The 17974-nt window shown below is 40.7% G+C and overlaps 1 protein-coding gene across 1 annotated transcript in view; it reads right to left on the reverse strand.

Moving 5' to 3' along the window:
- FRAS1 (Fraser extracellular matrix complex subunit 1) overlaps window positions 1-17974 on the reverse strand; it is a 167594-nt gene that overhangs the window by 71056 nt on the left and 78564 nt on the right. Inside the window, exons 15-20 of the mRNA XM_085221937.1 lie at window positions 13122-13265; window positions 10849-10989; window positions 10292-10432; window positions 9256-9429; window positions 6656-6796; window positions 4474-4617 (exon numbers count right to left, since the gene is read on the reverse strand). Of these exons, the coding sequence (XP_085078063.1) occupies window positions 4474-4617; window positions 6656-6796; window positions 9256-9429; window positions 10292-10432; window positions 10849-10989; window positions 13122-13265 (885 nt within the window). The remainder of the gene's footprint in view (window positions 1-4473; window positions 4618-6655; window positions 6797-9255; window positions 9430-10291; window positions 10433-10848; window positions 10990-13121; window positions 13266-17974) is intronic.

Raw genomic sequence — 17974 nt, forward strand, 5'->3', positions numbered from 1 at the left:
AAACAAACAAAAAAAAACCTGTGCCAGAAAATTATCTACTTTATACTGGTTCCTTGCCTGTAAATATACAAACGACTGGAAAAAATAATCTCTAAAGTATTTGTGAATACTCATAAAGGAAACTACCTCACAGTTCCATAATTTGCTAAGCAATCAACCACTTGTAATGTTTAAATGTGTCTTTCTTCTTAAGGGCTCTTTAGAAAAAAAGTTTCCCTGATGCAAGTTCTGTATTATACTCTAAGGTAAGGCGTTAGGCTTGCAACAGAGCAGTACTTTAAATACCCATGTCATTTACAGGCATATCAGTAAGTAAACATCTCTGGAGTAAATCCAGAAAGAAAATCAGTATGATTGATTCAAAAGGACATTCAGCACTGACAAGGGTTTTGTGAAAGGTTTGCCTCTCCCTTTAAAGCTCCGACAGGGACTTTGTCACACAAACAGGCGAGGTAAATTTCATGTTTGCAGGCAGCTGCCTGCATCTTCTGAACGGGCTGGGAGCTTCTCTGGGCAGCAAAGGGGGGGAAATCCATCTAGAGGGAACCTGGCAGAAACAAACCCAGTCCCAAGTAGGGAAATTATCTTTAATCTTCCTCATCTGCCAATTCAGCTTTTGATTTCTGTAGGAGTTTGCATGCCAGTGATTAAGTGGACCTACGCTACCAATTTTCTTTTTGCTCTACTTAGAGAAACTCCAGCTCTTTGTAGTGATATCAATGTCTTTCTAAGAGTAGGGCAATAGCCCATTAATTTTACAAGGAGCTGAGTGTATTTCTTGTTGTCAGTATGTCCCTTCTGGAATTTTAAGAGCAAGGCAGAAAGGCTTGTTATCGGCATTCTCCTGCATAAGCTCTTCTGGTTTATTTTTGAACATTTTCACAACTGCACACAGCATAAGAATGCAAAGGCCCAAGCAGCTGAACACAGGGACTCAGAGTTTCCTTGCAAGGAAGATGATTTTTTCTAACTACTTTCGCACCAAGTCAGGAAAAGATCAATGATGAAGCCCTAAGACAAGCAGATGACCTATCCAAATTAGAAAAGCTAGTGCTGGTCTTCCTAAGCCAGACAGGAGTTTTAGCAATCGTGCTATTTTTTAAACTGATGCCTGCAACAACATCCAGAAGCTAAATTGGATAAGCAGCTGAAAGAGGAAGAGAAACAAAAGAGCTAAAAAACAAAGTATAGAGAAGCCTTGAAACTCAGCAGGGAACTGCTAAAGCCACAAATGTGTTCCTGTACATGCACTTTAGATAAGAAATGATGTTTGTGAACTAGGCATTCTAAAGAAAACTGACACAAATTCAGTGCCCAAGTTGGAAAGACACTGATCCATTGAAACTCATGGCCATTTCAACTTTCTTTTGCTAACATTTGAAATTCTTATTTGGTTAAATGTTATAAACAAGACCCTTTTCTATTAACAAGGCAAATGTTCCAATTCTCATTCAGGTAACATGTACAATAGTGACATAAATTCATAGGCAATGGCTTCAAGTGACAGTTTGTTTTCTCTGCCCTATGAAATATTTATCCTGCATGTCTCCATAAAGTATGACAGGCAGCTGCATTGCATAGCAGTCCCTGTAAGTCAGAACACGGTTCTGCCTGGAGGGTCAGAAATTAGACACAAATGGGAAGATAATTGTTTAAAAAAAACAAACAAAAAAAAAAAAAAAACTGCCTTGGGAAGCAAAGGAAAATCTTTGTTAGATTCTGATGCATATTATATATTATGGAAGTGTCAGGGGTTTTAATGCTTTGTTTTATGAGACAGCTGCTCTTTAAATAGTAATTTATAACTTGCAAGGGAAAACTTAGTAGTTCAATCAGTGCTGAATTAAGAGAAGCAGTGAAATTTAACAATCTGGATCTGGAGCTCTTTTGCTCATAGCAGAATTGGCGACACACATCCTTTTCATAATCATCAGACATAAATTTGGCACAAAAATCAACACACCTAGAACTGCAGATCCAAGACCAAAGCACAATTTTATTTATTATTTATTTTGTATGGCAATAAATGACTGTCCTCCAAGGATTTTTAAGACTTCAGTTAGATAAAGAAGCATCACTGCATCTACCTGCAAGATCCCATGGATGTAAAGAGTCCATATGATACAAAGACCAAGTGAGAATACATACTGCCCTCTAAGGCAGGACAAGCACACAAGTCACAGAGCGAGAGCAAAATCAGAGCTGATAGGAGGAAGTGTCTCCTTATGTTCTTACTATGTTGGAGCTGCAAATCCTTTCCTGTTTTGGGGTTATAGATCCAAGCATTATCGACACTCAATGATACCAGGCATTATGAATCTAACCTTGCAAACACATTTCTAGCTTGAGAAGACAACTCTCCAAACAGTGAATCCCATTCAGGGTTTCATGCTCGAAAGTAAACTCTGCCATTTTGTAAGGAGAGGCTGCATCACCAGGACAAAGCTTGTTAATTTGCAAGGAACGGATGCATCACTGGATTGCAGTTCTGCTGGAGACCAGAAAGCCAAGCAAGGTTCTCTGCAGGTGATTCATCGCTGTCAGAGTAACAAGCCTGGAGGTCAAACCGTGCCCTCCACATTGCTTGCGTGACCACACAGTTTGCAACTTCTTCTCCTCATAATTGTCAGGCATTGTGATGTTTACCTATTCACTTGGGAGCATGCTTATTGCTTCGTGGTATTTCTAAAACTTATAGGAAGCAGTCATATAAAAGAAATAATTAAAGCACATAGCATGCATCCAGCAGCAGAGAAAACATTCCTGAGAGAGAATCCTGGTTTATGATAAATAGTGTGTATATACATAATTTATTTTTTTTTTTTTTAAATAAAACTTACAGCTATAAGATCATGTTTCCAGCAGCCTTCTTCATAGGAAACATAATGCAAAGTAATGGAAAAAAAAAAAAAAAAGTGGAAGATATAAAGTGCATACAGCTATGATATTACAGGACATTAATGAGCATCATTACAACCACTGAAATTTTACAGGGCAGAAATAGCTCATCACACTAAAATTACTTTCTAAATTACTTTCTGAATTACTTCCATAGTGTAATTACTTGACTACATGAAACATCTTGACTCCCCACTCTCACTTTCTGTATATCTAGGAATTTCAGGGGATGTTTTCCTCTCCTCAGATATTCTGTTCTGCATCCCTTCTTAGACAAAACAGTAACTGTTATTTACAAGGAAGGTGAAAATAAAATAATCTTCAGAGAGGAAAGAAATAAGCATTTCATTAAAAAGAAAACAAAATTCAAGAACACAAAGTGTAAGCAAAAATAAGTCCCTGTGAAAGTGTGAAAGGGAACCATCTAGATTAAATTGAGAATGATAGCCTCTCAGTGGATACATTTACTACATTTATTGCATTTTTCCCTTTTCTTAGGATTCTTTATCTCATATGGAACTGTTCAACCTAGCATAAGCCTCACATACTGAATCTTTTATTGATAAAGAAAAAAATGGCTTGATAAAGCTCAGAAATTGCTGGAGCTCTTCCCAGGATATGTTTATATGCGTCTGTGTGATGGATTAAAAGTGATTTTTCTTTTTAAACAAGTAAATGCAATCAGTGGCTTTTGATGATAGGCTTAAGTGCAGGCACCAAGCACCCACAGTGTATAACCCCTGTGCATAAATCCTATTATCTCTCAAAGATGCACACAGCAATCCTAGCTGTGCCAATTTTTCTTTAGAGCCCCCAGAAATTGCTTCTCTAAATCACAAACGTTTCCTTAGCTCACTTTAGTGAAGCTCTGTGCAGGACCTAAGCAGCCTTCATTGCTCTGGGCCCATCAGGGACCCATGCCTCTGTGAAGAGACCCCAGCCCTGGTAACAGCCAGCTAGCATTCCCCGGTGTTACCCGAATTACCCGAGGCTGCTCCATTCCAGGCAAAACCAGTGCCAGCCTGCTGCAGAGAGAATTCAGGGAAGGAGAAAAGCAAGCATCATGCCTTTAATAAGCACAGGGTGCTCTCACAGACTGGAAGGACGAGGAATGCAATGATAAACCCAGTGTAAAAACCAGACTGCAGCAAGATATAGTTAAACACTCGGCCTGGCAAATGCAGCTGCAGCCCATCCTACTCTTAAGAACCTATTCATTAAGTTATTATTAACCATATGAATGCTCTATTGATTGCCAGGTATACCAGTCTGTACACGTGATATCAAATCTTCAAACCAGCAGCAAGTCTGGCAGAAGGGCACCTGACTCCCCCTCCCACCAGCTTTATACAATTTGCAATTAATTTCATGTAGCTCACAAAAGACGTGTACAGCAGGAACGGCCAGAGGCTTTGCTATGTACTATGCATGCTGGAGAGTTTCCCAATGGTATCTGTGTGACATTTCACCCACAACAGGCATTTTGATTTCTTCCTGGTGTGTTCCTGAGTAGCTGGCAAATGCTACAGATAGACCATCCCTATGTATGACCCAAGGCCATCTCCTTTTACTTACCCACACAGTATCCCACCAAGTTGAGATACTTCTCTTCCTTGCAGCTAGTCCTGCACCTTCCAGCAGCCAGAGTTGCGTGGGGATGGCAGGTTAAGCACTCCAAGTCAGAAGGGCCATGGCACGTCTTGCATGATGGATGGCAGGCTGGGTAAGAAAATCATAATTGTTGTAATGCTTTTGGTGTAGTCTATCTTGTACTCTTCGCCCCCCAGGAAAACAGCCTTTACAATAATCATTTTCTCCTACAAAACATGGACATAAAACAACACTCAAAGCATCAGTGACTGGCGAGTTGTGGTTTGGAAGGCTCTTATAACCACACTTTGACTAAATGAGATGAAAACAAAAAGTTGAAAACTGAAAAGAAAAAAAAAAAGCATTTATTCTCTGTGTTAGTCAAAGTATAGATGTACACAAAATACAAATAGATTATCCCTTTTATTCCTCCCCCTCTAGCATATGCAGCTACATATAAGACAGAGTGGGACCGTGCAAAAATTATACTGGGTTTGATACACGCAAGTGGGGAAATGCAGAAGTTATTTCTGCACAACCCCCTCCCAAAGTGAAACCAATAAAAGGTGAATGCTGTGCCAGCTCATTAGTTACTCTGTCTCCCAAAAGCTAAACAAAAGCATTGCAAAACAAGCAATTAAGATTGCTCAAAAGTATTTCATTCAGACTGTTTTCGTATCTTTCCATCTTTATAGCCAGATGCCATATTTCCATGATTTCCACACTAGATCTGAGGGAAACAGAAATACTACAGCTAATGATCTGTAAAAATCTCTTAGAAATTACTTTAGAAACTTTTCCATGAGTAAAAGCAAACAACTTCAAAGACTCCCACCTCAGGACTCCCCCAGGCTACGTACAATTGCTCACTCCCCGCATAGAAGCTGAGCTTTTCACAGCTGCCATAGCATACAGCTCCAGTGTTTAAGACCTAATGCACCAAGTCCCACTACCTTCTCAGCTTCTCAGAGATAATGCCTGTGAATTGAGCGTTTAAAAAGAGTAAATTTTCTAGACAAACCTCTATTAACTGAGCTTCACTGTTCAAAAACTGCCAGAGATACAAGCTGGCAACATAAAGATATCACTTCCCTGACACTGAAATTTTGTTTCTAAGACATTTACTTAAACTGGGATCCTGACTCGCATAATACAGCAGTCACCTCAGCTCTAAGGTAGCAAAGCACAGCCTCAAAATTGATGAAACTTTATAACGATAAATACATTTACAAGAAATGAATACATTTACTCGTCAGACTGTTTTTCCTTGGACAAACAAATTGAATAAACACAGCCATGGACTATAGAAAGGGTTTCCACCCCTAAACTCGAGCCCTCCAAAGGCAGAAACAAATAGAACTTCAGCAAATTTATCCTACTGCCAAAACAGATGCAGGAAAGCCTTACTCAATTAATCTATTGCAAGACAACAGACAGCTTTCAAATAACCCTGAGGAGATAAATCAGATTTCAAATGCCTGCATTTCCCCATCCACTGTGCTTAAAAGTTAGTAATGAATGGCACACCCCAAAGGCCACAAATTTCTGCAAGCAGCATAGAAGATATAATTGTTGCAGTCACTTGGAAGGTCAGAAGTCAAAGCTATCTGTTTAAATGAGATCACATAGCATGATTGAGAAGGCCACTAGCTGACCAGTGGTAAGGCACAAATAACACTGTACTTGCTACTGGTCAAACACATCCATAGAGGTAATGGCTTTTCTCCTGTATCTGCAGAATTCCTTCTTTTTAAACCCTGCCTTATACAAGCAGTGGATTAAAAATGAATCTAAAGCTAATTCAATGTGCTTATCTAGCCTAAGAAAAGTAGACCACGTCTCAGAGCTGGCCAGTAAGATCTTTTCTACAACAGTGCTGGCTAAGAACTTCATCTAAGCCTAGTGAAATGAAAAGCAAAATATTTTCAGGGAAGCTGTCCACGGGAGTAAAACTGATTATAATTTATGATTCAATGTGTATGCTTCCCTTCCGTTTGGAAGAGATTCCATTTCTCAAAATCGAACCACTCTATTCTCCCCTGAAAATACTTAAATAGCCTCATATAAATCTGACAGCATCTCTAATTACATTTAGAAATGCATTACAGAACGTGCACGCAATGAAATTCAGCAGTATAAGCTGCAGGTGCCCACATTGTGCACTTACAGGAGCAGTGATCTTGCTGGTTGAACAACCCCTCTGGGCACTTGGAGAGGCACCTGCCCTCGAGCAGGATGTGTGAAGACAGACAGGCTGTACAGTCCTGGGAAGTGTTCCCTATGCAGCCTGCACAGGAGGAGTGGCACTCTGCAGGAAAGCAAAAAACAAAAAGACAGAAGCGAAAAATCAATTTAGCTCTCTCTCTGTTGCTACTGTCCTTGAGTACAGCAAGATTATTTTGTTCCCAAAGAGAATAGGAAGGTGTTTCCTTCACAGGATTATCTGTTTTATGAAAGGTAGAAAGGGCAAGAATGCAGGAAGACTGTACAGAACGTTTCTTCAAGAAAGAAGATAGGAGCAACCACAGATACCTGCATACTTAATTGCTTCGCACCCACGCAGTTCATCTCCAAAATGGAAAGCTGACACACAATAACACAATATCATTCTCCTCCCTCTAAGAGCTCTGAGTCTTGCAGACACAGAGTCCAAAAATCATCTTTTGCTATCACCCTACAGTTATCCCAGGAAGGATTTTCCATCCAGCACTGGTGGGTAGTTATCATCAGTCATTCTGGAGCAGTCAGAGTTGGGTTGGCCTCCTGACTTTACAGCTAGCAAAGTGAATGTTCATTAAAAGGATTCAGCAAGAAGGAAGAGAGTGCAGTTAAAATTTTAAGACTTCCTCACTTTAGCCTTCACTGGTACTCATTCTAAAACAAGTCAGTTTAAACTAAATAATCTGCTGAAATAAAAATGCAAACTGATTATCTAAAAAGCCCTACTCATTTTTAAGAGTAGTGGCTCAAGAACACAGGTTCCACTGTGTTAAACACAACAGAAAACTTCCTGCCACCTACGGAGATAAGACAAACACAGGGTTGGAGAGAATAAAAGAAAGTACATGATTTATACAAGTACTGTTAGCTGCCTGTCAGAGTCATCACAAATGCTCTGTCTTTAGGACTGTCTCTGGCTCAATGGACTCAAATCAAATCAGATAGAAATTTCTTAGTTTCAGCAGGGAAACCTGCTTTAAAACCATGGACAGAAATATTTCTGTAGATTGGTTAGAAATTTACAAGTAAAAAATTCAAAACCAACATTGTAACCTACAATTCTTTTTTTCCTGCATAGATAACATAGGCATGTAACGTCTGCTGTGGTTTTGCATTTTCAAAAAGATGGATCTGTAAAATTTGTATGAGAATTTAGATGGGTAGCTCGAAGTCTGAAATGGTGAATATTCACATCCTTCTGCAATAAAACAAATTACTACTCTAATCCCTTTACTAATACAGAAGAGCTAATAAAGTGAGGTTGTGCTCAGTGACATAATTCAGTGCTGTCACCGAACTCTGCTCAGGCCTGTTTGTGCAGGTCTGTTCACCCACTTGAGGCAACGGTATATGGATTTATTTATTTCGTTTCTGTACCATAACCTGGATTCAGACAAAAAAACCCATTCCCTGCCAAGAGACAGCCACTGCATGAATTGGGAGGCTCTGCATTAATGCCTTCAGGAACCAGTCCAAAGCACTGAAACTTTTGTAGCTTGTATAGGTCACTGATAAAGGACAGAACCATTCCATAAGGAAAAGACATTTCTTCCTTTTTAAGAGCCACTAAGGCAAAAAACAAAAACAATAACAAAAACCCACACAAAAAAAAAACAACCACAAACTCCCATCAATTTGATAAAACACAAATTAAAATAAATTTATGTTGTGTCCACTTCCAAAAATATTTTTGACCAGGAAGAAACAGCCATCAGTAGTGCTACTGCTGATGTTGTTATTGCTGTTCCATCATTCAAGTGCGGTAGAGTCACTGTCTCCTCGATGGCTCTTTTCACATAGGGAAATCATTTCCTCCCACTAACTTGTTTCTCCTTTGCCTTCTGGTGGTCTGTGTAGCTGTGAGAGATTCTGTCTCATTCAGCCTGAATCCATGTGCACTATTTTCAAGATACAGCAATGAGTTTGTTGTACTGACGTTCCATATGGATGCACAGGCTCTGTATAGTCCAACTGAATGACTAGCTGATACACTGAGACAATATTCTTCAGTGACATTTCACAATAGTGGGAAGGCATGCATATCCTAGTGAACACATCTTAGCCTCTCTTCTAAACTGCAGCCTTCATGGAAATGCTTCCTACTTGTCATTTCAGGAGCAGTGCTAGGACACGTGCTGCGGGACATTCATCAGAAGAACTTTCACAAAAGAAAAGACTGCTGAGGGATGTTTAGACCAGCTACAGGGCTAGAAGTGGAGAAAGCTCAGTCTTTTCTGAACAACAGTTAACAACTGATTCTGCTTAAAAATAATCATTGATAAAAATCTTACACTCAAATTGAAAGAAAAGAAAGCTACGCTAAGGTGGCAAGACTGGAATCAAATCATTAACAGAAAAAAAAAAACAACCAACAACAACTGAATCCTTTATATACAAATTACATGCAGAGTATATTTTCCTCCAAAAGTGTTACAGAGGAACTCAAAGCATACTAGAAGCAAACATAGTACGAAGTGACCGGAAATATAAAATCCAGCACAGTCTTGTGCTTAAAGCCTCAAAGAACAGTTTCCATTCTCAACTCACGTCTGCAGACTCCTGTGACATCCAGGTAGAACTGAGCCTGGCAGTGTGAGAGGCAAAAGCCATGCACAGCTCCTTCCACAGGTTGATGGGGTTGCAGCACATGTTCTGGTGCCCAGCACTGTAGGCAATGAGAGGCCTCTGGGCCGACGCACGTACGGCAGGATGGGTGGCAACCTGTGCATGTGTAAAGAGAGCAGTCAGAGACACAGCTCTGAGGCGAGATGTCTCACAGAGATGGACAAGGCCTAATAACCATGCAAAGTCAGGCATCTTGTAAACATGAAATTGGGGAAAAAACTGGTTCAAGCACTGTGGTCCTCTTTCCAGTTTTGCACTGCGGTAAACAGTTTGACAGTCAAAGAGCTAACCAAGCAGCCATGTCTTGCAGCAACTCACATGCTAAGGAATTTGTTCCATAAACAGACAGAGTACTGTATCATCTATGATGGAACAGGGAAATACTTTGCTGTCATACCTTCAAAAGAACAGCTCTTCCCTTCAATAAAGTTGACAAACACAGTTGGAAAAAAAAAAAACCAACAACCTTGATTGCTTGTGGCACAGTATTACAAGGTTCCTTTAATTTCTGGAGCTGGAAACATTAACATAATCTCACCATTAAGATAGCTAGAAATAACAGTATGATGGGCTCAAAGGAAGCAGAAATCCATATCCTGAATTTTCAGGTTTTCCACTGTTGCAAAGTATATTAAGTATGTGTATTTTATTCACCTTTTCAATTGTATCAAGAAAATTTTGGAATTGATAGCAATGTGTGCTTATTTCAAGAGCATGGAGAAGAAAAACATCCCCAAGATCAGTAAATCTTGAAGGTGTAAAACTACAATGTATTTGAGAACATTTGATTTTTCTCAAAATGGAAAACAATCAGTAAGCAAACATGGAAATTACTCATTCCTTGACCAGCAATAAGAATCAGTGTCACAGCTGAATGCTCCGAGCACAGCCAACAAAAGCCAGTACAAATACATCAACTCTCAGCAGGTGAGGAATTGACTCAAATTACAGAGCTTACCCCTGCAAATGTTGTGATCCTGATAAAAGCCCTCTCCACAGCTCTGCAGGCACTGGCCCTGATGCAAAGCCAGAGGAAGGGAACAGGAGGTGCAGTGAGTGGCCAGAGGTCCCTCACACGTGGAGCACGAATCATGACAAGCTGATAAAAGAAACAAGCATATGGAACTGAAATATTCTGTTTTCCCTCCTTGCAAATTGTGTTGCTGACTACAGCATCCTCCAGCCAACAGTGGAAACTCCCAGCTGGCAAGATATTCAGCTGTGTGAACTAATGAGAGCAGAAGTGCACTACTAATAACCAGTAACACAGTAATAACTCCTACTCATACTGCATTGCAAACATTTATCTCAGTTTGTCTTAATATGTTTCACAAGGCAGAGGTTATTTAAAACAATCCATCATAAAAAAAACCCTGAAGAAAATAATAAATGACGTTCCCCATGCTCAATTCTGCGATCTTAAAATTTCCTCCCCAAAGGCAAACATTTGAGGAACAGAATACGTGGAGAGTTCCTTCAGAGTCTTAAGGAAATTCATGCAAATATGCCTCTTACCCCTGCATCTTCCGTTGCTGCCTGGGAAATATCCACCTGGGCACTGTGAAATGCACTTCCCGTTGTGTAACACCTTATCTGAAGCACAGGTTAAACAATTGGGCTGGGCTGCACTGCACGTTTCACAGGACCGGTCACAAACTACCAAAGAGGGGAGCTCATTAATGAAACACACTCAATATGCTAGTAACAGACACATCAAACCAACCTGATAAATAAACCACCCCTCATCTTTTAAGTTGCACCTTTTAAATGATCCTCTCCAGCACTAGCAGCCTTTCACTTTCTTGGAATAAGTAGCGACATTCACAGAGGGAGACATGCATGTATAGACATGTATTCACTGACCTATATAGTGTCCAGGACTCCTAAGTACTAGCAATAGCTCCATAGCCAGGCTCCCTCTTTGCATTTGCTGCCTACACGGAGGAATGCTTGGATGAATTATGGAAAGGAAACCTTATAAATCCCATCAGGCTTCTGTTCTCTATAAGCAGCTATTTGGAGTGAAAGGTTTGCATTTTCATGCCTAGATCCAACTGCTACCACTGCAGGTTGTTTCTGGTATTACACCCAGCAGAGGGAAGGGGGGTGGAGGATCTCACTGCTGCCTTACAACTTCCGTCACCCTGCTTGCACCAGACTTACCTTCTATTTGGTCAGCACACTCTCCAGATCCAAAAGAGTTTTCATCTCAACAGCAACGTTATCAGCTAGGTTGCTGAGGCACAATTATATTAATTCTCTGACAATCACTGTAAAGGACTCTGCCCACCTGTAACTTTTGTATAAGCAATGCTTTAAGCTGAAAATGGACACCAACTTTGCATAACTGCACGCAGATCAGACACTAAAATCTCTTATTTTCTCTTTACTAATAAAAACCTCAAACAACTACTCAGTGAACCAAGAAGTTTACATGTCCTGGGACATACAGAAAAAGACTCTCCAGCTAGTGTTAGATTTTTCTTTCCTGTTCACCAGTGGGCCTACAAATAAACCATCTCACAAATGTACATAACTGTAAAACAAACATCAGTTCTCAGACTCTTCAGGAAGTAAAAGATGGAAGAAAAGTTGAGCAAGAATTTACCATTTCCCTCCCTCTTCCTCTCTCCTACAAATCAAAGCTACAAGCATGAAATTGCATCTAAAATCAAGCAAGATAACGTTCCTAATCAATTTCTGTGATCTTTATTTTCCCAGGCAGTCAGTTCTGAAGTTAACTGACCTATTCTTCAAGAGAAGCAGTATGAAGCTCTGGCTTCCTTAAGTCAGCAGCACCACCGCTGCTGTGTATTCAGCAGGGCCAAGAACTGTACTTGACTAATTTTTGTTTATTTTCACCAGTAATACAGCTTCACTTTAAAATAGCTTACAGGTCTCCAGCTGGATATCAGAATCTGTGCTTTTGGAAGATGATAAAAAGCCTGAGTTCTGGTGGGTGTGAGGAACAGCTACATAGTTTTAAAGGTTTTTTTTATTGCACTGGCAATAGGAATAACAAAAATGATTAAGCTGCACCTGGGTAAAATTTCACTTGGAGCTTACATAATTTTTAGCTACAGAAGCAAGATTTCAATTCTGCACATTTCAAAACACACGTGTTTAACATTTACTGGGGCAGTGGCCCAAATTTTGTCAATGTGCCACCAGTTTTAGGCTTTCCCCCTAGCTAGCTATGCCATAGCTAGCAACATTACTGACTATGCTGGCAAGAAGAAGCTGGAGGTAGCTGCCAGTAGAAATACATGCTTGGCCCAAATGGTTGTACCAAATTTTAGGTTATTTATTTGAGGGCTTTTTTCCCCCTTTGTGATCTGTTCAGTTGAGGTTTTGATTTTTGCCTCCAACCTTCTGTTCCTCCTCTTCTCAGCAAACCTTCCTAGCTCCCAAGTCTTATCCATTGTTCAGGTATTAGTTACTGTGATGCTGAATTACAATCAAATTTACAGAAATCTGCTGGCAAGGGCCATTTTTCTTTCCGCATATAAATGGATTTGTCAAGCCCTCAAAAACAACTCAGTTAGGCTTTCAAGCTGTTCAGTGAGAGAAAAAACCTTAAACCTTTCAGCATCTGATTAGCTTAAATGAATTAATAATCTTACAAACAAACAGCAGCTTTCCTTATCTGATATTTATGCACAAGGTGCATCTGGCTTCTTAAACATGAATAAAATCACAACTGCTGCATGGCTGAATGAAATATTGATTCCATTTTTGCAAAGCATTTCTCAAACTTCTTACAATGGAAAAAGAAAACAGGCACTTACCATTGCAGATTCCATCCTTCTCATAAAATCCCTTTCCACAGCTGGCCACACACAGCCCTGCTTTTAGCACATGTGACGTGTCCTTGCAGGAGAAACAATTGTTGACAGCAGGTCCCCAACATGAGGAACAGGACTCATGACAAACTGCAGGAAAGAAAGGTAAAAGATTAACAAATGATGAACTTCCAATCTTCTTTTTAAACTGAAGAATTTGCAGCAATTCATTTTTCTGCAATTCTTCCCCTTGAATTTAAAGGCATCACTGCTTCAGAAAAGAATAAAGAAAGATTTCTGCTCTTCCTATGTTAGTATTTTCATCCATCTCAAGGGTTTGATTTACATCACCATTTTGTACACGCACTGTGACACCTAACATGCATCAGTATTGTCTCTATAGCTGTAATCAGACTAGAAGAGTGTTTGTCCTGTTCATCATCATGCTGGAGAGAAGAGGCATCCCTTTACTAAGAAGGAATACTGGTAGCATTTCTCCCTGTGTGAGCCATGTATCATGGCTGGGATACAGCAGTGTTTTGCCTATGTCTGAAGTCTTATCACATCCCTGAATGAAGGAAAGTCAAAATGCCCTTTTTCAGGCACAAGGGCACAGCAACATGTAGGACAAAAAGTGATCCTCAACCACAATAATGTCTTGCAATTCAAGTCATAGCTGTATGGAAATCAACTCTGCCTACCAACGCACATGCTGAATGAGCCACCTTATTCAAAATTCTGCAAGTTCAACTATGAGGAAAATACAGCCCATTATGGTTCCCGTTTATGAAATTTGTGAAGCAGATGCACATTAAATCCCATGCTACCAGTGCTTACATGAACTGTATGAATTACAATTCTTTTAGAGATCAGATTTTTTTTTTCATTATTACATCCCAAAGCGTTCTTAAGATGTTTATTCTTTCACAATGAGGCAGGTTCATGAGGACCACAATAGATAGGAGAAAATAGCATTGTATGACATTTGCTCTGTATCAGTGAACATGTCTGAAGTTGCAGTTCCACAAGAAAATCTCATCAGTGAGTAGGCAGGAATCAGCAGGTGCACCAGCAGCTGGTCAGTGAAAATTCTAGCTTCCCAGAGAATGCTAAATCCACATAATTAAAAGTATGCTTAAATGTGGAGCAGTGACAAAAGCAAACATCTTCCTGCCAAAATAAACCCCCTAAATGAGTGACAATGCATCTTCTCCCCAGTAACAGGTGAAAATGAAGTGCTTCCCTTCCAAGACCATGCCTAATATTTCTGGGCAAGGGCAGAAGAGAGGAGGAATGATTATGCAGGACAGCACACGGCTGTAAACATGTTTACAGCAAACAAGCAATCACCAGTATTCCCCTCTTGCTCCTGTTCTGCGTGATTCTTATGCTTCTTCTGTCTGCCTGAGGCTATAATTGCTCTTGTGGTTTGTTAATTAATGAGACAGAGCACCTATGTTTGTGCTTATATATGAGTCACACTGCCCAGAAGATAAACACCCTATCTTAGTGTATCTCATTACTCCCCGAGGCAGGGAAGCGTTATCATCTCCATCTCATAGACAGGCAACTGAAACACAGATGTGACATGACACACACAGGGTTGGAAAAGGGAGTGTTTAGGGGCTAAGATACAGGATACACATCCAGCATTTGGTCTTTTGACCTTCTGCGTGCTTCCTTCTCCATACTTCTACCTTTGTTTAAGTTTACATTTTCTCATCATTTTCTTTTATTGCCTTATAATTAGCTGTTTGCTTTCTCCCTTCTCACCTTCCTTCATGTTTTCCCCTGCATTATGCCAGATTTCTTCACAATGCTCTGACTATTCTGTCTGAATATTTCTATGCGAGAAGTCTGTCATAAGGATGCTGGGCATTTTGCACCTGATAGGATCTCTCCCACTGACTGCTACAGCAAGGTAAACTAGCACATATGCCATGACTATCAAGTGCATCTAATTGTGGATGAATCACAATGCATTGAATATCAGACATCCCGTCTGAAGGCAAAGATTGTGCACATTTTTTTGCTCCAGTCGATAATTTACTTTGCTGACGAAAAGCTTCATCTCATTCCAGTTTGGATGATTCTCAGGGCATGTTCACACTCGCAAATTATCTTCAGATATGAGTTCATGCTGTAAATTCCTAGATACTGAATCGTCCTCACTTCACCTTCCAATCAGGACTATTTTGCTCCTCTAAGCTCACTGTTACTTTCAACACTTATCTGAAAGGATGGACACAAGGACTCCATCTTCTAATAATACACTCCCCACTGCACAGCTTGACTTCTTCACTATTAACCAGCCTAAATTTGTTAACACATCTGAAGTTACCCAGTTATTTTCAGAAATTCTCATGTTATTTCTGTAAACACCATTCCTTTCCAAGAAAGGCTACTCCCTCCTGGCAGCCTGGCCTCCAAACTCTGTTTAAAAACAGACAGCCTTGCACACAACTGTATTAAAAATGCCCTTTTTTATTACAGTAAGGTCAACTAGGCATCTGTAATTTGGCTCTAAGACTGTCCTCCCACTGGGCACCATTCACTGCCTGTAGCAGACCAAGTGCTCCTGAGTACCTCCTCACTTCTATATATTCTCCCAAGCAGATGCCCTAAGCTGTGCTATGTGTAGGGCAAAATAAAGTCGTGGCCTCCTTCTAGAGACACACATTTTGCTGAGTAACTCTTACCATAAACAGCACCATGCTGGGAAAGCTGTTTGGTATGGTTGGAGTTACATTCCAGGCTCTTCTCTGGAGCTAGGTCCCAGCAGGACCGCCTCTGTCAAGTCTGCATACAGATGTTATGCTGGGCTTTTGTCACCACTACCACTGCTCTCACCTACACCTGAGCATGGTGCTTTCTCCCAGCTCACCTCCCCTTCTGGCTCTGGCCATCTTAAGCCCTACTACAGACATGGCTATAGAGCTAACAGAGCAGCCGACAGTTCAGAAAAGTTTCAAAAGAAATTCACTATAAATGTTACTTTAAACACAGCCAGCAGGAAAGGGACGGAGATAAGAATGAAGGATATTTTACACAAGGGAGCTAACAGCATTCCCAATGCCACACTTCTAGTGGGAAACCTGTAATGCCTAGACTTGAGCCAGGTAATGATAAACTGCAGCCTGTCTGAGTCTGCAGCCTGGATGAGTTTAGGATCTTACTTCACTCTCTCTCTCCAGTTCCCAGTTGGTTGTCACAGCTCTCTGTACTCATCCTCCAAAACTACTTCAGTGTATCACAGCAGCTTTCAGGCCCTTTAATGAGGCAGCTGTTGTTTTGAAATCATAGAATCATAGAATTGCTCAGGTTGGAAAAGATCTTAAAGATCAAGTCCAACCACAACCTAACCATACTACTCTAACAACCCTCCGCTAAATCATGTCCCGTATCACCACATCCAAACGGTTTTTCAACACATCCAGGGATGGTGACTCAACCACCTCCCTGGGGAGCCTATTCCAGTGCTTAACAACCCTTTCAGTAAAGAAGTTTTTCCTGATATCCAACCTAAACTTACCTCGGTGCAACTCAAGGCCATTTCCCCTTGTCCTGTCACCTGTCACCAGTGAGAAGAGACCAACCCTGCTCTTGCTGTAAGCACCTTTCAGGTATTGGAGGAGAGCAGTAAGGTCTGCCCTCAGCCTCCTCTTCCCCAGACTAAACTGTCTCTGTTCTTTCAATCTCTCCTTGTATGGCATGTTCTCCAAGCCCTTCACAAGCCTTGTTGCATTCCTAGAAGGGAAATGACTTCTGTAGTTTCTCAGCTACAGTGAGAGAAATGAAGTACATCCTACTGGAGGTCATCACACCTGAAAACTCATAATGGATTTGATAAAATGCTTGGAAACAGATCCTCTGGAATCCAACCTACACAACACTGACCAGACCCATATGATTTCTTTCAAGCAGGAGATGTAAGAACTGAGGTTTGGAAGAAGGCATGGAAAGGAGAAGGAATGCAACTCTATTTCAGCAAGAGAGACCTATGTAGCATTTGGGAGAACAGCAAATGACTCAAAGCAGAAGATCAGTGACTATTTCCTCAGTTTGGCCTACAAAAGAAAACAGGTTTGCAGTAAGCCTCAGCTCTGCTTTGCAAGCCCTCCCTGCAATCATGCTCCACAGGCTCTTTTGATACAGCCATATCTGTATGCAAAGTGGCACATGGCTCCAGGAGGTATCAGTTAACAGTTTCCAGATGACAAACAAGCAGAGCCTTATTCCTGCTCCTACAGATACAATCCTACACTTCTGCTTGCAGCAAAAGGCATTATTTCCATGTCTTGAGGATCATTTCAACACAAGTGCAGCAGCTACCTAACTTCTTTGTTCTCTTTGCCATCAGATGGCACAGCCATAGCTGGATCTGTTGGTGTGGCTGACACAGCAATACAATCCCACTCCTGCCCCGTGTTTTTATGTACTTGTACACACCCAGCCTGCAGAGGCTTTGCTCTTTCAGCGCTAGATCACTGCCAGACTCCACAGCTGCTTGTTGCCCAAACAGCCAGTCACCAGACTCTCTGAAAAAGCAGCTTAGTAACAGATCTAGCATGGAAATATTTCTTAGTAACTGTCAAGGAGATTGCGAGACTAGGATGCTCAAGCAATACATAACTAGGAGAGACGATAATGTGTGCCATGGAAAAGGTGTATAACTGTGTATTTTGCTGACAAGGTTCACATTTTCACTCTTGCTCCTGGAGGGTGCAAAATGCCATTGAAACTGTGAATATAGTACAATGCTTCACAAAGATTCTTGCCAGAGTCGAATTTGTTGGCTGAGAGTATTTCTCACATTGCTGCTGAAGAAAAGAAATTTTAAAGATTACATCTGATCTTCT

Source organism: Meleagris gallopavo, chromosome 4 (genome assembly GCF_905368555.1).
Source record: "Meleagris gallopavo chromosome 4, MGAL_WU_HG_1.1, whole genome shotgun sequence".
Classification (NCBI taxonomy): Eukaryota; Metazoa; Chordata; class Aves; order Galliformes; family Phasianidae; genus Meleagris; species Meleagris gallopavo.